This window comes from Chiloscyllium punctatum, chromosome 14 (assembly GCF_047496795.1).
Source record: "Chiloscyllium punctatum isolate Juve2018m chromosome 14, sChiPun1.3, whole genome shotgun sequence".
In the NCBI taxonomy this organism is placed as follows: Eukaryota; Metazoa; Chordata; class Chondrichthyes; order Orectolobiformes; family Hemiscylliidae; genus Chiloscyllium; species Chiloscyllium punctatum.
Genome location: NC_092752.1, coordinates 4656439 through 4679834, shown reverse-complemented (window position 1 = coordinate 4679834; position 23396 = coordinate 4656439). Strand labels below are relative to the sequence as shown.

At 46.1% G+C, this 23396-nt stretch overlaps 1 protein-coding gene across 3 annotated transcripts in view; it reads right to left on the bottom strand.

Annotated features, from left to right (window-relative positions):
• arhgef38 (Rho guanine nucleotide exchange factor (GEF) 38) overlaps positions 1–23396 on the bottom strand; it is a 110392-nt gene that overhangs the window by 60612 nt on the left and 26384 nt on the right. For 2 of the 3 annotated variants that reach the window (XM_072583794.1, XM_072583796.1), the window contains exons 2-4: positions 7556–7743; positions 6359–6482; positions 487–634 (exon numbers count right to left, since the gene is read on the bottom strand). In XM_072583794.1, coding sequence (XP_072439895.1) covers positions 487–634; positions 6359–6482; positions 7556–7743 — 460 coding nt within the window. Of the gene's footprint in view, positions 1–482; positions 635–6358; positions 6483–7555; positions 7744–23396 lie in introns of those variants that run through there. The other variant, XM_072583797.1, reaches the window with a different exon arrangement.

The window sequence follows — 23396 nt, the reverse complement described above, 5'->3', positions numbered from 1 at the left end:
AGATTAGACTGGTGCTGGAAAAGCACAGCAGGTCAGGCAGCATCCGAGAAGCAGGAAAAATCAATGTTTCGGGCAAATGCCTGTCATTCTTGGCAGTACCCATTTCTGCCTAGTTCTGATGAGGACCTGGCCCATTCTATTTGAACCCCAATTTTAACAAACAGCTACGGTCAACATAGAGTTGGAACCGCTGCCATTTCTGGAGGTTTGCTCACATGATTCTTGACCATATGACCCCTGATGTTGTTTGAAGGATAAATATTTGTCAAGACATGGAGGGAGAACTTAAGGGAGTGAAACAGTGGAACTCATTCAAAAAAAACAGTACCTCTGACAATACGGCACTCCCTTACTATAGCACCGGGAATGTCGGCCTCAATGATGGGGGCTTGAGCTGCTTATGCTGCAGACCTTTAGGATCGAAGTTAAGATTGCTACCCACTGGGCCACAACTGATATCCACCTCAGAAAGCCACAAGTACTTACTTCAGAGCATCAACTTGGTTCCTTAAATGTCGCCGAATTACATCATCTTTGTCGTATGTTTCAAGCAAACTATTGGCATCATCGTGGTGATAACAATAGATTTTATAAACTTCTTCCAAAGGAGTTTTAAGCTGTAAGAATATTTCACCTGTTTAAAGAAGTGAAGACAATGTGAGTAAACAGAAAGCTCCTTGAAACTGGCCTTCACACTTAGAAATACTAAATCATAAACTAATCCTACCAGGACACTTAACTGATCTCAGCTAGAGTCAGAGTGAGAAAGCTAGCCTCACAGTCTCTCTGCTCCCCCACTGGTGGCAGTGCCCAGGTCCAAGTTATAACGTTCTTTAACAAAATCTCTCCATTTCTGTCTCTGCTCCTTAAGACTGCCATTAAAACTCTTTGCTGAAATATTAATGTCCCCATTCCCTAATGACAATTAAATGGCGATTAAAGAAAGGGGCATAATGTCCAGCGACTAATTTGTCTGATTGTGTATCCTAGCAATGCTCCTGCAGATTGCGGAAGGTATATAAGCGGATGTTGTTGCAATTCATCTGAAGAAAAAGAAAACTCAGGAAACATCCTCCTGTCTGTTTCTTGTGACAAATACCCACCTCGCCTTCTCCCTCCCATTTCCGCAGACCCATCGCTCCTGGCACCACGCCCACCCCACCCCCACTACCTGCAACCCCATCCACACCTACATACTCTTCCCATCCCCCACAATCTCTAGTTCTGCTGTGCCCACTGACTCATGTCATTACCAGCTACAGAAATTGCTTTGATGTTGGGTTGGAGTTAACAGTGATTATGTTATACTGGATTAGTGGTGCTGGAAGAGCACAGCAGTTCAGGCGGCATCCAATGAGCAGTGAAATCGATGTTTCGGGCAAAAGCCCTTCATCAGGAATAAAGACAGTGAGCCTGAAGTGTGGAGAGATAAGCTAGAGGAGGGTGGGGGTGGGGAGAGAGTAGCATAGAGTACAATGGGTGAGTGGGGGAGGGGATGAAGGTGATAGGTCAGGGAGGAGAGGGTGGAGTGGATAGGTGGAAAAGGAGATAGGCAGGTCGGACAAGTCCGGACAAGTCAAGGAGACAGTGCTGAGCTGGAAATTTGAAACTAGGATGAGGTGGGGGAAGGGGAAATGAGGAAGCTGTTGAAGTCCACATTGATGCCTTGGGGTTGAAGTGTTCCGAGGCGGAAGATGAGGTGTTCTTCCTCCAGGCGTCTGGTGGTGAGGGAGCGGCGGTGAAGGAGGCCCAGGACCTCCATGTCCTTGGCAGAGTGGGAGGGGGAGTTGAAATGTTGGGCCACGGGGCAGTTTGGTTAATTGGTGCGGGTGTCTCGGAGATGTTCCCTAAAGCGCTCTGCTAGGAGGTGCCCAGTCTCCCCAATGTAGAGGAGACCACATCGGGAGCAACGGATACAATAAATGATATTCGTGGATGTGCAGGTAAAACTTTGATGGATGTGGAAGGCTCCTTTAGGGCCTTGGATAGAGGTGAGGGAGGAGGTGTGGGTGTAGGTTTTACAGTTCCTGCGGTGGCAGGGGAAAGTGCCAGAATGGGAGGGTGGGTTGTTTGGGGGGCGTGGACCTGACCAGGTAGTCGTGGAGGGAACGGTCTTTGCGGAAGGCGGAAAGGGGTGGGGAGGGAAATATATCCCTGGCGGTGGGGTCTTTTTGGAGGTGGTGGAAATGTCGGCGGATGATTTGGTTGATGCGAAGGTTTGTAGGGTGGAAGGTGAGCACCAGGGGCGTTCTGTCCTTGTTACGGTTGAAGGGGTGGGGTCTGAGGGCGGAGGTGCGGGATGTGGACGAGATGCGTTGGAGGGCATCTTTAACTGCATGGGAAGGGAAATTGCGGTCTCTAAAGAAATTGCGGTCTCTGCTGTGTTCTATGGTGGAACTGGTCCTCCTGGGAGCAGATACGGCGGAGGCGGAGAAATTGGGAATATCGGATGGCATTTTTGCAAGAGGTAGGGTGGGAAGAGGTGTAATCCACGTAGCTGTGGGAGTCGGTGGGTTTGTAAAAAATGTCAGTGTCAAGTCGGTCATCACTAATGGAGATGGAGAGGTCCAGGAAGGGGAGCGAGGTGTCAGAGATGGTCCAGGTAAATTTAAGGTCAGGGTGGAATGTGTTGGTGAAGTTGATGAATTGCTCAACCTCCTCGCGGGAGCACGAGGTGGCGCCAATGCAGTCATCAATGTAGCGGAGGAAGAGGTGGGGAGTGGTGCCGGTGTAATTACGGAAGATCAACTGTTCTACATAGCCAACAAAGAGACAGGCATAGCTGGGGCCCATACGTGTGCCCATGGCTACCCCTTTGGTCTGGAGGAAGTGGGAGGATTCAAAGGAGAAATTGTTAAGGGTGAGGACCAGTTCGGCCAAACGAATGAGAGTGTCAGTGGAAGGGTACTGTTGGGGACGTTTGGAGAGGAAAAAAATGAAGGGTTTGGAGGCCCTGGTCATGGCGGATGGAGGTGTAGAGGGATTGGATATCCATGGTGAAGATGAGGGGTTGGGGGCCGTGGAAACGGAAGTCTTGGAGGAGGTGGAGGGCGTGGGTGGTGTCTCGAACGTATGTGGGGAGTTTCTGGACTAGGGGGGATAGGACAGTGTCGAGGTAGGTAGAGATGAGTTCAGTGGGGCAGGAGCATGCTGAGACAATGGGTCGGCCAGGGTGGTCAGGCTTGTGGATCTTGGGAAGGAGGTAGAACTGGGCAGTGCGGGGTTCCCGGACTATGAGGTTGGAAGCTGTGGGTGGGAGATCTCCTGAGGTGATGAGGTTCTGTATGGTCTGGGAGATGATGGTTTGGTGATGGGGGTGGGGTCATGGTCGAGGGGGCAGTAGGAAGAGGTGTCCTCGAGTTGGCGTTTGGCTTCAGCGGTGTAGAGGTCAGTGCGCCAGACTACCACTGCGCCCCCTTTATCCGCTGGATTGATGGTGAGGTTGGGATTGGAGCAGAGGGATTGGAGGGCTGCGCGTTGTGAGGGTGAGAGGTTGGAGTGGGGTCGACAGGTTGAGGCGGTTAATGTCCCGGCGGCAGTTGGAAATGAAGAGGTCGAGGGCAGGTAATAGGCCAGCGCGGGGTGTCCAGGTGGATGCAGTGTGTTGGAGGCGGGCGAAGGGGTCCTCGGAAGGTGGGCGGGAGTCCTGATTGTGAAAGTAAGCTCGGAGGCGGAGGCGACGGAAGAATTGTTCGATGTCACGGCGTGTATTAAATTCATTGATGCGTGGACGGAGGGGGATGAAGGTGAGTCCTTTGCTGAGGACTGATCGTTCATCCTCAGTGAGTGGGAGGTCTGGAGGGATGGTGAAAACTCGGCAGGGCCGGGAGCTGGGATCTGGTGTGGGTGTAGAGCTGGGAGTGGGGGCGGAACCTGTAACTGGAGTGGGTGTGATGGTGGGGGGAATGGGGGTGGAGGCATGAGCAGGGGTAATGTTCCCCTCGGGGTTTTGGGGGGGTGGGGATTATGTTTGTGTGTGCGAAATCTCCAGCATTTACTCTCTGGATCCCTTTTGCAATATTTATAGGAAATGAGGGAAGTTGTAGATTATGTTCTCACAAAAAGACATTGATTTCAAACATTAACATTGTTACTCTCTCTGCACTAGTAGCTGTTTCCAGCATTTTCTCTTTTTATTTCAGATTTCCAGCAACTGCACTATCTTGTTTCAGCATGAGTGGTGTATTAATGTTGCACATTTATTGCCACAAGCTCACAAAGAAGATGCAGACACTGAGGAAACAAAGGAGGCTGCATTGTAATCTGAATGGGGTTTCAGGGGGTTTGCCCTTGAATGCTGAATATTCACTGATTGATATGTAGAGAGGAGTGTTTGGGAAGATTGACATGGTAATTTCAGCAAGAATGTAACTGTTAACAGGATTTTTGAGCTTAGTATGTGATAGGGAGTTAAAAAAAAGACCAAGCCATCAAAAGAACATCAGTCTCCCTTTATCAGCTGCCTCAACTACTTGTTAATGGTTGTATTGAACATTTCATCATTAAGGTCCTTGCACTTTAACCTGGTATGAGAAGCAGATTACAGACCTGAACTTGCCTAAAGATAGCAGAATTTTTGTCAAAATCAATAAGTACAAGATAGCTATTTACTGAAGCACACAAGATATCGCACTTACTGTCATAAGAACATAAGAAACAGAAACTGGGGCAGGCCATTCAGCCTGCTATTCAACGCGATCGTGGATGCTTCACCCCAAGCCTCAACTTGAGTCATCTCATCTCCTTACACCCCTCAACTCCTCAATACTTTAAATACAAACTTTCTAATTCCTCTTTTTAAAACTTTCAGAGATCCAGCTCTCTGAGGCGGAGAATTCCAGACATGCACTACCATCTGGGAGACAAAATTCCTTCACATTAAATGAGACCCCTCCCTGCTCCATATTCTGCACCTATAACCCCAAGTTTGTGATCCCTCCGTTAGTGCAAACATCTTCTCAATGTCGACCTGGTCAAGCCTCCTCTTGCATGTTTTGAATCTTGTCCAGCAAATGCTGAAGGGGTGCTGCTGGTAGGGGTGTATATAGTAAGGTGAGGCACACATTCTTACTGAACTCTAAGAAGCTTAATTATTTACAAAGAATGGTAAAAGGAGACTTCTGAAAGACTCCTGTTCCATGTGATCTAACATCAACATGACACAGCTCCTTATGCACATGCTCAGTAGCAATTCCCAGAGTTCTCTTTGCTCCGAGGTGTGGATGGTGTAACAGGTGGGGGCTGTATTTCACAGTCTGAAATAAGCTCCCAATTCACATGAATGAGAAGAGAAAATAACAGTGGGAGGCTGTGGAGTGGGAGGTTGTGTTAAAGGTTTACACTTATTCCTCATTTTCCCTATTGATTGTCGATCAAATGCACAAAGGGCACAATTTCCAGCTGTTATTGGTGTTCATCTCCTGTTATCCAATGATAATGTGATTAATGCCAGTGTTATTACCAGTACAATACTGCTATGCTGGCCTCAAGGTGAAATCATTGAAAAAAGATGTCAACTACTGAAAGTGTAAGGACAGAAACGCAAAGTTATACAAAAATAAGATCAAAGCTTTTGCATTTTAGAATACTTGAGGATTAATCAGTCGTACAAAACATTGGTTGGTCACAGCTGGAGTGATGTGGGCAGTTTCAGAAAGACCCTTTAAACTATAAGGAGCAGACAGTATAATAAAAGGGTGTTACCAGAAATGTGAAATATTGAAAGGTGCACCAACAGAACAGAAAAGTCAAAAATCGTTTGAAAAGGCACTGGAATAGTCCATTTGATTCCTTCAGTCTGCTTCCCCATTCAATTAGACCATGGCTGATCTTATATCTCAAACTGACACCTCCACAATTCATGGAGAAATTGAGGATTACAGATGCTGGAGATCAGAGTCGCGAGTGTGGTGCTGGAAAAACACAGCAGGTCAGGCAGCATCCAAGGAGCGGGAGAATCAATGTTTCGGGCATGAGGAATCACCGCAATTCATGACTCCATTAAGAAATGGTTAAGTAAGGTTTTTAAAATCGTAAAAACACCAATTGAGAGAACTGAGAGTAAGATTATCCCTCTGGTTGCAGAGTGAGAAATGAGAGCATAACAACTGAATGTACCAAGAAAGGAAGAGGAGAATGACAGGAACTATCTTTGAGTGAGGTGCTCCTGGAGAGTAGGTGGCCAACTCCGATGGCTTTAGTGAAGGTAATGGAGAGAGAGTGAGATTGGTTTGGAATTGTTCCACCACAAAGTCAGTGTGGTGGGTCTGAGACAGTGCCTTCCTACTGCTCTGTAGATGCCTGTGATTCCCACAGGGATACTTCATTGTCAAACATAAACATATCACTGCTCACATACCGATCATCTGCATCTCTGGATCATCTTCAGCAATGGCATATTCTAACATGGACAAGAGCTTGGCAGATATCTGATGAACAGATTCAATGTTGCTGAACAACCCATCGACATCGAGACACTCCATCTGCAGATACAAATCAAGGTCAAATCACAAAGACAACACAATCCAGACTGTCTAATGATGTTTAAAAGAGAAATGCGGGGCACGTTTTTCCTACAAAGGGTGGTGAGTGCCTGGAAGGTGGTGGTGGTGGAAGCAGACACACTCGTAGCACCTGGGTGAATACATGAAAAGGAAGAGAATACAGATCCTGTAAGTGAAGACAGTTTCAGTAAGGCTCAGTGTGTTGGCACAGCTGAGAGGGACTAAAGGCCTGTTGCTGTACTGTGTTGTTCTTTGCTCTATGGTGTTTCGTGCACTGTTTTAAGAATACATTTCACACTTGACCACGCCAGGAAGTGTTAGGGCACGTGACTAAGGCTTGATCAAGGAACTGGGTTCAAAGAGTGTCTTCAAAACAGAGAAAGAGTGTATAGAGAGAGAATTCCAGAGGTTCGGGTCTAGTCAGAGGTGTAAATGGCAGAGTGACGAAATCAGGGAAGGCTGTGAGGTTACAGTCTGCAAGAGCACAATGATCTTAGAAGTTCATAGACCTTGAGAACACAAGAGAGATAAGAAAGAGCAAGACCATGGAGGGATTTGAAATCAAAGAAAATACTTATCAAATTGAGGTATTGTCCGACTTGGACTAAATGAGGATCAGTGAGCACAGGGTGATGTGCGAACACAACGTGGTGTGAGTTAGAATATGGTCTGTAATATTTTGGATGAGATCAGCTTTTAGGAAGGAAGAAAGAGAGAGGAGAGACAGGAAAACATTCAAACATTCAGAGCTACAAATAACAAAGGCATGTAGATGGTCTACAGTGGAAGACGAGTGAAGGAAGGGACATAACGGCTGATGATATGGAAATGGAAATAGGTAACTTTGGTAATGAAAAGGGTTCAAATTATTGTCACCAGATTTGGGGGACTGCTGCTATGTCCTCATGAGAAAAAAAAACACAGCAAGAGGTAAAAATGTGGAATTGATTTTAACTCTGCGAAAACCTACAGAATGTCAGCACACTGAAAAGCAAGTCAACAAATCAAAGCTACAAAGAGGAAAGGTTCAAGTAATGTTTTGAGAATATTACCCTTTTCTCTCTCAGTGGGTGAACCACGTGTGTGATGCACAGATCCAAGTCATTGAAGTGATCTTTCTCAGTCACTACTAGCTCTTTGATGACCTTTAACCTCCTGCCCATCATGCGCTGCCTCTGCTCCTCAGGGTCCAGAGATGGGGTCATTGGTGCCTCAGGAATGGCGTGGGGAGTCATCTTAGCTGTGAAGGCAGGAAGGAAGGAACATCAGAATCAATGATCCGAGAATAAAAAGGAGGTTATTCAGAAACTAAAAGAAATCAAGACACAGGAGGAGACCGGTAAGCCCTTTGAGTCTTTACTGCAACTTGAATGGATCGTGGCTGATTTTTACCTGAACTCCGTCACTGACCTTGAGTCTTTAACATCTGTCTGTCTCTGATTTGAAACTCCTGTTGTCTCAACAGCTTACTTGGAAAGGGTTCCAGATTTTTATTGCCATTTTGTATCCATCAGCCCTGGACAATGTGATGATCACTCTAACTCAAAAGAATTTTCCCCCACCCATCCACCCCATTTTTTTTGCCACTTATCTTAAATATTTGGCTATTGATGCAAGTCAAAATCCAAAATTTGTTCTTAGGGTGTGGATCTTAGATGGGGTCTTGTGCTTGGTCGGATCTCCAGACAAAGCTGTTGATAAATTTGCATTTAATTAGCATTTTGCTAACTATTTACACAATTAAGCTTAACATGAAAATCCAGACAGAATTCCCTCTCTCCGGACTCTGGTGTTAGTTGATGTCTTAAATCACTGCTTTTGGAGGCTGACCATTTACAGATTTGAGTCTTAACCCTTTCCACTACAAAAACCTCTTCATAATTTTGAGCTGCTAGATTTAATTTCCCTTTAACACTCCCTGCTCCGAACAATTCCAGCTCCTCCAGTCTCTTCACATTGACTGGTATTCCTCATCCTGAGCAAATTCTGAGATTTATAAAGTTTTAGTGGACCTTCCTGGTTGTTGTACAGTATCCATGCTTCTACTGATAAACAAAGGATCCTTTGAGCAGAATCTCCTGCTCCCACAGGTGGTGAGCTTGGAGCTGGCAAGTACATTGTATTGGGTGTAGTGGCGGCACTCTCAAACCCTGTATCTTCCTCATTACTCCGGAATCAAGTATGAGGCAGGAATCTTGTTCAACCTCCCAGTCCTGCCACCAACTGGGGTTTTTGGGAGGGCAACAGATTACCAGATAAGGGCCTGACGCCCAACCACCACTGTGAGGAACAACCCAGCTGCAGGAAGGTCTGTCACCATGCAGTCAAACTGGGAGCTGGGGGTATGGGGGGCATAGAATTTCAAAGGACAGCCCCATTGAAGGACTGGAGGTACTGCAGGGTGGGGGCTGGAGTGTGGGGTGGGGGCTGGAGTGAGGGAGTTGGAGAGTGGGGGCTGGTGAGAGGTGTGGGGGCTGGAGTGTGGGGTGGGGGGGCTGGAGCGAGGGGGCTGTAGAGTGTGGGGTGGGGGAGGATGTCTGCTGAGAGCCATCCCCCTGCCCTTGCTTCTGACCCCCTCTAGCCACACTCCCCAACAAAGGAAACCCCACCCTCCCACCCAGCCAGCACTTTCCCTTAAACAGGCCTGGGTGCAGTTCCAAATACAGCCATCATCTTCACCATGGTGTTGCTGAGCACAAGAGCTGCCAGCCTATCACGGACCAGCAGCTGTTGCTGGGCAGACTTCCACCTCCCTCACCCCCAACTCCTGCCTCTCCCATTCTCTCTCCCTCCTTTAATGCAGGGGGTAAATTCCAGGTGTAGGATTGGATGCTGCTTTGGTAGGCCTCCAGTGGAACAGACCACACACCCCTGCCAGCAGGAAAGACCCCTGCCCCCTCAACAGCATTCCACCCAATAGGGGTTTATTTTTAAGCAGCTTTTAATGTGGTCCTTTCACCTTCAAAGATCTGTATATGAAGAGCCCGGGGTCTGTGGATGAGTCTGCACTCTGTGAAAGGATATCACTGGATTTATATTGCTGAGGAATGTAATTAGCTGCCCACTGGCTACTCTTCCTTTGTATTTAAAGCTGCCATTTTGAAGGAAAGAATTTTCATTTATCTCGCACTTGCCATGATTGCTGGACATCACAAAGTGTTTCAAAGCGGATGCAGTAACTTTTGAAGTGTAATCGCTGTTACAATGGAAGAAACATAACCAGCAATTTGCACACAACATGATGTCCCAATACATGCTGCTATTGTGAGCAGGTTATCTGTTTTTGTGATTTGTTGATTCATGAACAGGGGCCAGGAGAAAACACCCCGGATCGCTTTGAAATAGTGCAACGGGATCTTTTACAACTGACAGATGGATGCCTCACCTCATTGGAAAGATCAGCCCTTCCAACAATGCAGTACTCCCTCAGTACTGCACTGAAGTGTCACCCTTCAGTTTCAGACTCAATCCCTGAATTGGGATGTGAACCCAAAACCTTGTGTCTCAGGGATGAGAATGCGCCACTGCTGGCTCAAAGACCATCCTCAGGACATCCAATAACATTCCACAGCCCAATTAAATACTTTGAAGACTCTTGTAGAGAAAGATGCAGAGACCAGATACAATAAGTCTCAAGGTGACTCAGGTAATGCTGTCTCTCCTTAACACCACTAATAAAACAGTGACAATATCTGTTTCATATTGAAAGATTCACTGTAATGTAGTTTGCCACGTCTGTCCATTCCCTGCCCCTGCACAAGATCTTTCCTCTTCCCTTAGTCCTGAAGTTCCCTCAGCCTGCCTCTTGTTCCTGGCCCTGCCCTGATTCCTGATTTTCCAACCCACCACAGTTCCTGTTCCCACCCTCTGCTCCAATCTTTAACATTTCTGGTGTCACTCGTGGGGACTTGCTGCTCTGCTTCTCTCTGGTTCCTGTTCTGAACTTGGACTGAAATCCTGGTACCAGGAGATAGTCAGTGCAGGATGTTCTGAACTTCAGGGGCTGCCTGCACTGACCAGTTTCTGCCAGGAGATGGAGCCTGCATTAAAACTTTGTCATCTGAGCACTTTCTTAACATTTATTTACAATATTGTCATTTATAAATGTAGAGCAGTATAACACAAATGTATTTTAAAGGTTATTTTCTTCATGAAAATAGGCATTTAGGGATGCATTCCATTCCAACTTGATAATGTTTAAGTCTTTCTTTTATATTAATTGATTTACTTTATTTTGCAAATTGTTTCAGCCAGGACTATGCAACAATTCAATCTGTATATTGCTCTTTTTTTTAGAATTTAATAGAATAGCCTTAATTGCCACATATACTCAATGAGTATCGTGAAAAGTTTATACCTTGCTAATTACAGCACTGATTTGGATACAAAACGTACCCAGGAACAGCTTTCTTTAGTTACAAGGTTTTAAACAATAGATTAATAAAAGGTCTAGCATTACAGAAATAAACGTTTAGTATAGCAGATCACACTGGCTCCTAACTCCAGTCCACACTGGGCCCTGGCTCCTGACTGCACCAGTGACACGCCAACAGTGGGAGGCCGCTGCAGGAGGCCAAGTGGTCACCACGTCAATGTCAGGAAGCCCCCTAAGGGAGGTGGCCACTGTGCCAGGCCTGGGGATCGCCATGCCAACACCGGATGGCCGCTGTGCCAGGCCTGGGGATCGCCATGCCAACACCGGATGGCCGCTGTGCCAGGCCTGGGGATCGCCATGCCAACACCGGATGGCCGCTGTGCCAGGCCTGGGGATCGCCATGCCAACACCGGATGGCCGCTGTGCCAGGCCTGTGGATCGCCATGCCAACACCGGATGGCCGCTGTGCCAGGCCTGGGGATCGCCATGCCAACACCGGATGGCCGCTGTGCCAGGCCTGGGGATCGCCATGCCAACACCGGATGGCCGCTGTGCCAGGCCTGGGGATCGCCATGCCAACACCGGATGGCCGCTGTGCCAGGCCTGGGGATCGCCATGCCAACACCGGATGGCCGCTGTGCCAGGCCTGGGGATCGCCATGCCAACACCGGATGGCCGCTGTGCCAGGCCTGGGGATCGCCATGCCAACACCGGATGGCCGCTGTGCCAGGCCGGAGGTTGTCATGCCAACATTGGCAGGCCACTGTACCAGGCCAGGAGCCTGAGAAATATCTGAAGGAACCTAACTCCAATTTTAACATTAATTCCTGTGAGATCTTATGATTTACTTAAAGTTATGATTTTCAGAAATGCAACAATTTTAAGTGAGGACCTGCTGTAATGCTCACCACATAATGTCTATCCATGTTTCACCTTGACACCTCTGATAAAGCGATATATGTACTTTGTATTAGTTACTAATAGTTTCCAAAGCAATTCTCCAGTCTGTGATTTTCCTCCTTTCGGCTATGTGTTGACTGACATGACAAATTTGTCTTGGTACGTGTCAATCTGCTTGTTAAAAGAAAGCTTCGGTCTATCACAGACCATGACATGGTATCCTGGGTCTCCAGAAGCTAAACAGAGGCTGGCAGCTTCTGGGTCCTAAAGACAGTCAGCCAAGGCCCACTCCTCAGCAAATCCAATGACCAGAAGTTAAGTGTTCATACCTTCTTGTCATAGGATAAGGGTTCTAGGAGAGGAGTCAGGGGCATTGGCAGAGAGCGGATTTCAGACGCTACCTCTTAGCCCCAATCCATGCACCCAATTACCCAAGATCAGGGCAATTGAGGCCTGGCACAACTGAGCAGGGAGTCACTCAGGTTACTCAGTCAGGGGGTCTGCCACTTTTCTTGACTATCAATAAAGCACATCTTTGAGGAGTCACAGTCATGGAGTCATAGAGATGTACAGCATGGAAACAGACCCTTCAGTCCATGCCGACCAGATATCCCAACCCAATCTAGTCCCACCTGCCAGCACCCGGCCCATATCCCTCCAAACCCTTCCTATTCATAGACCCATCCAAATGCCTCTTAAATGTTGCAATTATACCAGCCTCCACCACTTCCGCTGGCAGCTCATTCCATACACATACCACCCTCTGCGTGAAAATGTTGCCCTTAGGAATCTTTTATATCTTTCCCCTCTCACCCTAAACCTATGACTTCTAGTTCTAAACTCCCCGATCCCAGGGAAAAGTCTTTTTATCCTATCCATACCCCTCATAATTTTGTAAACCTCTATAAGGTCACCCCTCAGCCTCCAACGCTCCAGGGAAAACAGCCCCAGCCTTTTCAACCTCTCCCTATAGCTCAGATCCCCCAACCCTGGCAACATCCTTGTAAATCTTTCCTGAACCCTTTCAAGTTTCACAACATAGAAGGAGACCAGAATTGCACACAATATTCCAACAGTGGCCTAACCAATGTCCTGTACAGCCGCAACATGACTTCCCAACTCCTGTACTCAATACTCTGACCAATAAAGGACAGCATACCAAACGCCTTCTTCACTATCCTACCTACCTGCAACTCCACTTTCAAGGAGCTATGAACCTGCACTCAAAGGTCTTTTTGTTCAGCAACACTCCCTAGGACCTTACCATTAAGTGTATAAGTCCTGCTAAAATTTGCTTTCCCAAAATGCAGCACCTCGCATTTATCTGAATTAAACTCCATCTGCCACTTCTCAGCCCATTGGCCCATCTAGTCCAGATCCTGTTGTAATCTGAGGTAACCCTCTTCGCTGTCCACTACACCTCCAATTTTGGTGTCATCTGCAAACTTACTAACTGTACCTCTTTTACTCGCATCCAAATCATTTATGTAAATGACAAAAAGTAGAGGGCCCAACACCGATCCTTGTGGCACTCCACTGGTCACAGGCCTCCAGTCTGAAAAACAACCCTCCACCACCACCCTCTGTCTTCTACCTTTGAGCCAGTTCTGTATCCAAATGGCTAGTTCTCCCTATATTCCATGAGATCTAACCTTGCTAATCAGTCTCCCATGGGGAACCTTGTCGAACGCCTTACTGAAGTCCATATAGATCACATCTACTGCTCTGCCCTCATCAATCTTCTTTGTTACTTCTTCAAAAAACTCAATCAAGTTTGTGAAACATGATTTCCCACGCACAAAGCCATGTTGACTATCCCGAATCAGTCCTTGCCTTTCCAAATACATGTACATCCTATCCCTTAGGATTCCCTCCAACAACTCGCCCACCACCGACGTCAGGCTCACTGGTCTATAGTTCCCTGGCTTGTCTTTATCACCTTTCTTAAACAGTGGCACCACCTTTATCAACCTCCAGTCTTCCGGCACCTCACCTATGACTATCGATGATACAAATATCTCAGCAAGAGGCCCAGCAATCACTTCTCTAGCTTCCCACAGAGATGATAATTTGAGGATCCATAATGGCTGTTCATTAACACTTCATGGTTTAAAGTGGTGGGAGGTTATGAATGTTGCCAATGGACTTTCTTGCCCAGAAACAAAATGGTGAAATGGCAAGAAGTGCCGAACCAAGCTGAAAGAATATGTACACGCATCGCGCCCGTCTCATCATAACTAAATAAGCAATAGTTCAAACTTTCTCCAATCCTTAAGGCAATGCCTTAGTCGATCAGAGTCAACCTGCCTGGTTTAAACTTAAACCAAGCTTGGCAGTTAACTGTCAGTCATCCCCTAACTGGTGCATTCCCAACTGGAAAACCTCTACCAATGTAAGTCCACTTGACAACCAATCAGCACTCTCTTCTCATGCACTTCCAAATATTATTCCCTTTTAGATTGGTACTTCTTGCAAATTGTCCTGATGCAAGATGGAAACTTCAACAAAACTTGTCTTTTTCAGCAATACATACTTAGAGCTCAGCTTAGATTAAACCTAAGAGCCCCCTGTACACATGACTGGTCTCCACATGACTGTATCAGTGTATGATGTTTTAAAAAGAGTATACAAAAAGGATGGAAACAGAACTGGGAGGTTATCGCAATGAAAATCAGCACATGCTGAGTCTATTTCCAACAGAAATAAGAAGGCTGAGGGGAGACCTGATAGACGTTTTTAAAATCAGGGAGCAGTTTGACAGGATGGATGTAAAGATGAGTTCATTTCTGAGTTAGCCTAAAATGAGGAGCCATGAACATCAGATACTCATTAATAGCTCCAATAGGAAACACTTTGGGATATATTTTACAACAGACAATTGGGTGGGCTCCCATACCCCCATAACTGGGTCCCCCTCTTCCCCCTCTTCCCCCTCTTCCCCCTCCACCACTGCGTATGTAAAGTATGGAATCATGATATCATGAGCTCTGTCATTCGGCCAATTTCCCAAATCACCAATAGGTGAAGACTTCTGCAGCTGACTAGCCATCTCAAAATCACTCATTAACAAAATATTGAACTAGTTAACAATCCGAATCAGTTGTGTGCTGTTTTGTGGCATGCTGCATTTCCTGGGAATTGGAAGGGTTTTATAACATGCACAGCACAGGCAGCAGGGTGGCACTGTCCATATGATTTCTGACTGACTTTTAAACAAATATTTTTATTCGGGACTAAAACAAAGATGAAGGCCAATTCCAAGAGCAGAGGGCCTTGAAACCTGTAGCTGTGACTGACTTGCCATAAACAATGTTACCCACTAATGCCTGATATCTTTGCCTGCAGTCCTGATTGGGTGGTGAGCATTCCACACCAGCCAACTCCCTTCTCTAATTGGTCACCTTCCCACAGTTGGCTGCTAATTGGCAATCTGACATTTGATTGGATGAATTGAAAATGTGGGGGCCGAAGGAAGCCTGCAACAAAATGTAATACCCAGACTGGGAGGCCCTCTTGTGATGCAGTGGTAGCATCCCTACGTCCGGACCAGGAGACCTGGATCCAGAGCTGTGTAATAATGACTCTGAACAGTTTGATTAGAAAAAAGGTTAATTTTTTTTCAAAAGTTGCACTCCTAAAAAGAACCCAGACTAGGGAGCTCTTGTGGTGCAGTTGTAGTGTCCCCGAACCAGGAGGTCTGTGTTCAAGTCCTGCCTGCTATAGAACTGTGTAGTAACATCTCTTGAGAAAAAATATCGAAATCTTGGACTGTTTCCCCAGATAGTAGTGTGGAACTCAACTGCCATAGGGAGACAAAAAGTACTGGTGTATTAAAGAGAATTTAGAAAGACCAAACAGAGAGAGAAAGGACTAGATGGATATACTTGACAAGGCAAGATAAAGTCAGATGATAGAGGTACAGCATTAACATCAGTGAAGATCAGTGGTGCTATAAATACTTCTTGGGATGTTATGTAAAGGCTGGTGAAGTCTGTTCATGCAGAGTGATTTACAATTGAATTTCTAGCCCAGGTGTCTCTGAAGAGAAGACTGGTGCTGTGATAAGAGACTGTGGGTTTTTGAGAAGAATTGACAAAATGGCTGTTCTTGTCGTTATCTACCATGTCCTCTTGTGAATAGACCTCTCGGTGAACAAAATGGAAAAACAAATATTTAATCAAGGAAATGTATTTAGCCTTTGTCAAAAGTAAATCGACAACAAATGCCATTTGAGGGAGTTTGTTATCTCTGGAGATACAGCAACCAAACACAGTGCTCAGCGATAGTCCATACATGTTATAAACTTCCTGTAACCATGGCTATGCACAGTGATACGCTGAGCTTTGAACTCTGTGCTTCCATTTATACATCATGTGCCAATCATTGATGGTGAATAGTATATTCTTGAAAGAAAAGGATATTTCTGGTTACAGGTGGTGAACTGCTAGTCTGTTGGGATTTTGATCTGATCTGTCATATTCTCCTGGTCCTTTAAATCAATCTCTCAGAGAGGGATTCTGTTGAATTTATCACACGTATTTCTTTGTTCTCTCTGTGTTCCCAGGGGGTAGGTTAGTATCTGTGTTCTGTTTGCCCAGCGTGAAACCTGCCTGGGCTTACCAGGAAAACAAGAGAATCAAGAGTTCCTCTCTAAAGCTCAATCTCAATATGATGTTCACAGCTCATGGCCTTGAAATGTATCAGGTTATAGATCTTTCTTCTCAGTGGAATGCCAATTAAGAGAATCAAAACCAAACTAAATTCCTCAGGTGTGATTCGCTGCATCACCGGGGAGTGGGAATAAATCAAAAGAAGTGGCCCATTTTTGAAAAAACTTTTCTTTAAAACTTTGTTTTTTCCTCCTTCATGTGGGCATTCCTGGTTAGCCCCCTCCCCAAAATTGTTTGGCCATTCCTAGTTTTTCCTGAACTCTGTGCCTTGCTCAACCATTTCCAAAGACAGTTGAGGTTCCATCCTATTACTGTGGGTCTGAAGTCACATGCAGGCCAGGCCAGGTAAGGACAGCAGATATCCTTCCTACTTACGGTAGCTCATTCCTTCCTGACAGTTGTTACCTCTTGGCTGAATCTTGCAGTGTGCTGCAGTGCCCACTTCACAGGTTAAAAAGTTGGAGTGAGCTGACCCACAATCCCGATCTCTCACCGGGAGCAGTTTGAATCGCTTTAAGGTGAGACTTTCACCTGCACTTTGGGAGCAGTCCTGTCCTAAGAAAACTGCTGGCCAATTGGATGACTGGCATTTCTGTAGTGCCAGCAATGCTAGGTGAGAGTGGTGGCTATTGGCAGGATAACAGACAGGTCCTAAACTGGGAGCAGCCAGCCCTTTGAAGCTTTCATTATCTTCAGTCTTTCAGGGAGAGGTGAACATGCTGTCATGGGTCTGTAGTCACACGTAGGCCAGACCAGGTAGGGATGGTAGTGAGAAGATTTGTAGCTCAGGTTGAGTTTCTGGATGTAGGTTTGCTCGCTGAGCTGGAAGGTTCATTTCCAGACATTTCATCACCATACTAGGTAACATCTTCAGTGATGAAAATGTATTGCTGGAAAAGCGCAGCAGGTCAGGCAGCATCCAAGGAGCAGGAGAATCGACGTTTCGGGCATGAGCCCTTCTTCAGGAATCCTGAAGTTTCCTGAAGAAGGACTCATGCCCGAAACATCGATTCTCCGGCTCCTTGGATGCTGCCTGACCTGCTGCGCTTTTCCAGCAACACATTTTCAGCTCTGATTTCCAGCATCTGCAGTCCTCACTTTCTCCTAGAACATGTTAACATCTTCAGTGGGCCTCAGTTGAAGCGGTGTACATGATTCCTGCTTTCTATTTATATGTTTGGGTTTCTTTGGGTTGGTGATATTATTTCCTGTGGTGATGTCATTTCCTGTTCTTTTTCTCAGTGGGTGGTAGATGGTAGGATGGTAGATTCCCTTCCTGAAGTGGAATAATGAACCAAATGGGTTCTATAGTAATCCTTGATGGTACCCAGCACTGACATTTCCAATTTCGACTTTTTGACCAAATTTGTACTGCACCAGCTGCTGTGGTAGGATTTGAACCCATGAGCTGAAAAATGTGTTGCTGGAAAAGTGCAGAAGGTCAGGCAGCATCCAAGGAGCAGGAGGATCGACGTTTCGGGCATAAGCTCTTCTTCAGGAATGAGGAAGGTGTGCCAAGCGGGCTGAGATCAAAGGTAGGGAGGAGGGACTTGAGGGAGGGGAACCCATGACCCTTGAACATTAACTAGGCAATGGCAAGTCCACCTTGCTGGATTTTATATGATATCATGTTGCCTTCACACCTGCCTACTCAGGAGCCCCTTAGCCTGGTATCATTCTGGGAAATCATTTGATGACAACTGCTCCTGTACCTGGTTGTTATACAACCTGGACACCACGACAGTGAACTGTACTCTAGACATGGTCTAACCAAATACTGGATTAGTGGTGCTGGAAGAGCACAGCAGTTCAGGCAGCATCCAACGAGCAGCGAAATCGACGTTTCGGGCAAAAGCCCTTCATCAGGAATAAAGGCAGTGAGCCTGAAGCGTGGAGAGATAAACTAGAGGAGGGTGGGGGTGGGGAGAGAGTAGCACAGAGTACAATGGGTGAGTGGGGGAGGAGATGAAGGTGATAGGTCAAGGAGGAGAGGGTGGAGTGGATAGGTGGAAAAGGAGATAGACAAGTCGGACAAATCTGGACAAGTCAAGGAGACAGTGCTGAGCTGGAAGTTTGAAACTAGGATGAGGTGGCGGAAGGGGAAATGAGGAGGCTGTTGAAGTCCACATTGATGCCCTGGGGTTAAAGTGTTCCGAGGCGGAAGATGAGGCGTTCTTCCTCCAGGCGTCTGGTGGTGAGGGAGCGGCGGTGAAGGAGGCCCAGGACCTCCATGTCCTCGGCAGAGTGGGAGGGGGAGTTGAAATGTTGAGCCACGGGGCAGTTTGGTTGATTGGTGCGGGTGTCTCGGAGGTGTTCCCTAAAGCGCTCTGCTAGGAGGCGCCCAGTCTCCCCAATGTAGAGGAGACCACATCGGGAGCAACGGATACAATACCTTTTTACCATGGTCTAACCAAAGCCAATCCAGGTTTCGCATATTTCCTTTATTTTTGGTTCTCTTCCTGTAGAAATATGCCCAGTGTTGGTCTTATTGACCTGACTCACTACTTCTCTACAGCTTGACCTCTTGACCCCATTTAGACTCTGATTTTCCTCTCTTTCTTATTCCTTTCAATAAAATGTGCCACCTCCCATCATGATTGAAATTCAGTTGCTAGCTACATGCCATTCTGCAACATTTTCAATACCTACTTGTACTTTGTCACATTTTTCCTGGTATTACATAACAACATTAATAATTGGTGCAGGAGTAGGCGATACAGCCCTCAGGTCTAACCTGCCATCCAATATGGTCATGGTTGATCTGCCAGGTCTCAAATCCTCTTTCATGCCAGATCAATATAGTCCTAAACTCCCTGCTATTTCAAACATCAATCTACCTCTGTTTTAAATAAGGGTGTTGTGAAACTTGAAAGGATTCAGATAAGATTGACAAGGATGTTGCCAAGGTTGGAGGATTTGAGCTATAGGGAGAGGCTGAACAGGCTGGGACTGTTTTCCCTGGAGTGTCGGAGGCTGAGGGGTGACCTTATAGAGGTTATAAAATCATGAGGGGCATGGATAGGATAAATAGACAAAATCTTTTCCCTGGGTCAGAGAGTCCAGAACTATAGGGCATAGATTTAGGGTGAGAGGGGAAAGATTTAAAAATGACCTAAGGGGCAACTTTTTCATGCAGAGGGTGGTGCGTGTATGGAATGAGCTGCCAGAGGAAGTGGTGGAGGCTGGTACAGTTACAACATTTAAAGTGCATCTGGATGTGTATATGAATAATATACCTATTGCCCAATGCTGGCAAATGGGACTAGTTTAGGTTGGCATATCTGGTCATTGTGGACAAATTGGACCGAATGGTCTGTTTCCGTGCGGTACATCTCAATGGCTCTATAAATACTCCCAGCAATCTAGCCTCCACCTCTCTCTGGGGTAGAGAATTCAAGACATTCACTCCCCTCTGGGAGAGGAATTCCCTTCACACCTCAATTGTAAATGAGCTGTCCCTTATTCTGTAACTATGTCCTTGGGTTTTATGATCCCCAACAGCTGCACTATCAAGCCCCCTCACATCATCCCTCCTCCTTCTATACTTTGATGGATAAAGGTCTAACCTCTGTAACTGTTCTTAATAAAGCCTCCAATGCCAGCTATGTTTTAAATGCAAAGACTAATACTGTGAAGTGCTCCAGGTGTGGTCTCATAGAAACCCAAGACATTAACTACACCGTAAAATTGGTATCATCTGCAAATTTGGAAGTGGAGGTTCTCTCATTTCTGGGTCCAAGTTGTGTTTGTAACTGGTAGAACAGTGGGCCGAACATCTATCCCTGTGGAACATCTTCCTTAAGGAGTGATTCTCAAAAACCTGCCCTCTGTTTTCTGCACTCTGTTATCCATTCTGCCCACATGTGCTGGACTGCAACTGGAAGAAACTGGGCACAGAACGCACCTCCTGTCGAACAACATACGTTAGAGAGAGATTCATGTGTGCAACACCTCCTGGGTTTTCAATAACCTCAGCTTATTATCCTGAGGCTTATGTTTACATCTTAACACGTTATGCTCTTGCAACACACTTCAGCTGATGTGTTCTCCTACATTTAACATTCTTCCAACCAAGCAATGATGCAATTGTCCAACAGCCAAGATCCAATAAGTAAAACCTTGTAAATATTCAGCTCGTTTGGAAAGGAAAATGTGCGTTTTATTTAAATTGGGAGAAAGTGAGAAGGAGAGAGAAGACTGGAATATATTTTCACATTCACTGTCGAGATTGGCTACTGTATGTCAAACTCCCATTAGAGCCCATCCTTTTCCAATTCCCAGTTGATGACTTATTCTTGACTTTCACCAAGTTGCTTAGCAATAGCTTAATGAACCAACTCAAGAAGAAAAGGTTTCTAAAGACTCATGGCAGGGAGCTTTACCCTGGAGAAGCTGCATGTTTATGCTACACTGTACCAGCACAGTGAAGCTTCAAGGTGTTCTAAATCTTTATAGCCTGTCCTCACAGCTAAAAAGGCTTAAAAATTCCCTTGGGCAAATCATCTTTTCCACTGTAGTATAACATGGAGAAATCTAATCAACCTTTTCAAGGGTGTTCTTGTATATCTCTGGAACAGTGAGATGTGAATCTGGACCTCCTGGCTCAGAGATAGGGACATTACCACTGTGCCAGTAGACCACACTCCAGTGTGGAAAACAGAAAGGCAGGGCATTATTTAAATGGTGATATAGTGGAAAGTGTGGATGTACAAAGGGTGTACTTCATAGAATCCCTACAGTGTGGGAGCAGGCCATTCAGCCCATAAAATTGACACCAACCCTCCAAAGAGCATCCCACCCAGACACGTCCCCTTTCCCTATAACCAGTCATTTCCCATGGCATACCTACCCAACTTGCACATCCCTGGACATTTATGAGCAATTTAGAATTGCCAATCCACCCTAATCTGCACATGTTTGGACTGTGGGAGGAAACCAGAGCACCTGGAGGAAACCCACACAGACAAAGGGAGAATACGCAAACTCCACACAGACAGTCGCCCGAGGGTGGAATCAAACCTGGGTTCCTAGCACTGTGAGGCAGCAGTGCTAACCACTGAGCCGCCATGTTCACCCTTGTACATCGGTCAATGAAGGTAGACAGGCAGGTGCAGCACACAGTTAGGAAGGTGAATGGCGTATCAACTTGCAAGGGGATGAGAGTTCAGAAGTAGGGCCGTCTCAGTGCAGTTATACAGGTTGTGGTGAGATCACTCCTGGAGAATTGTGTGCAGCTTTCTCTCTCTGCCTTACAGAAGAATTGTCACAGGGAGAGGGCTGTGGAGGTTCACTCAGCTGATACTGGGTTGTCCCATGAATAGAGATTGGTTAGACTGGGCCTGTACTGACTAGAGTTTAGAAGGATAAGAGGGAATCTGATTAAAATGTATGAAGTTATAAGTTATCACTTTCAGATATAAGTGTACAGACTCGATGCAGGGCGGACTGTTTCCCTGGTTGGGAGGTGTAGAACCATGGCTGACATTCTCAGGATACATGGCAGACCATTTTGGACCAAGATGAGGAAAGCTTTCTTCAGAGGGCAGGTAACATATGGCATCCATTCACTACCAAAGCAGGCTGTGGAGCTGGGTCACTGCACATATTAATGACAGCAATTGACCATTTGATCAGATATTAAAGGGGTCTTGGTGAGAAAGTGGGGTTGAGATACAGGGATCAGCCATGATCACATGAAATGGCAGGGCAGACGTGAACAGCTAAGTGGCCTGCTCCTGGTTTCTGTGAGGATCCTGTTACAGAGCAGCTAGGCCAAATCTGTAACTTGAGGTAAACAAGTCCCTTTACTTTTTATTTCCTTTATAGAGGTGTGTGTGACACTGGCGAGACCAGCATTCATTCTCCGTCCCTAATTGCCCTGGATCTAAGTGTTTCACTTGGCCATTTCAGCATCAATCACATTACTGTTGGCCTGGAGTCACAAGTAGACAAGGGAAGGATAGCTGATTTTCTTCCCCAAAGGAAAGGTCAGATGGATTGTTTTTTTAAACAGCACATGGGCTGAAAAGTGGCAGATGGAATTTAATTCAGATAAATGCAAGGTGCCGTATTTTGGGAAAGCAAATCTTAGCAGGACTTATACACTTAATGGTAAGGTCCTAGGGAGTGTTGCTGAACAAAGAGACCTTGGAGTGCAGGTTCATAGCTTCTTGGAAGTGGAGTCGCAGGTAGATCGGATAGTGAAGAAGGCATTTGGTATGCTTTCCTTTATTGGTCAGAGTATTGAGTACAGGAGTTGGGAGGTCATGTTGTGGCTGTACAGGACATTGGTCAGGCCACTGTTGGGATACTGTGTGCAATTCCGATCTCCTTCCTATCGGAAAGATGTTGTGAAACTTGAAAGGGTTCAGAAAAGATTTACAAGGATGTTGCCAGGGTTGGAGGTTTTGAGCTATAGAGAGAAGCTGAACAGGCTGGGGCTGTTTTCCCTGGAGCGTTGGAGGCTGGGGGGTGACCTTATAGGGGTTTACAAAATTATGAGGGGCATGGATAGGACAAATAGATGAAGTCTTTTCCCTGGGGTTGGGGAGTCCAGAACTAGAGGGCATTGGTTTAGGGTGAGAGGGGAAAGATATAAAAGATTCCTAAGGGGCAACTTTTTCACGCAGAGGGTGATACGTGTATGGAATGAGCTGCCAGAGGATGTGGTGGAGGCTGGTACAATTGCAAAATTTAAGAGGCATTTGGATGGGTATGTGAATAGGAAGGGTTTGGTGTGATATAGACCAGGTGCTGGCAGGTGGGACTAGATTCGGTTGGGATATCTGGTTGGCATGAATGAGTTGGACCGAAGGATCTGTTTCCATGCTGTACATCTCTATGACTCTATGACTCTATGTTACCTGGTCACCATTAGCCCTGCTGGTTTAATTCCTGATTTTGATTAATTCAAATTTCTCCAGCTGCCACACTCGGATTCAAAGCCAT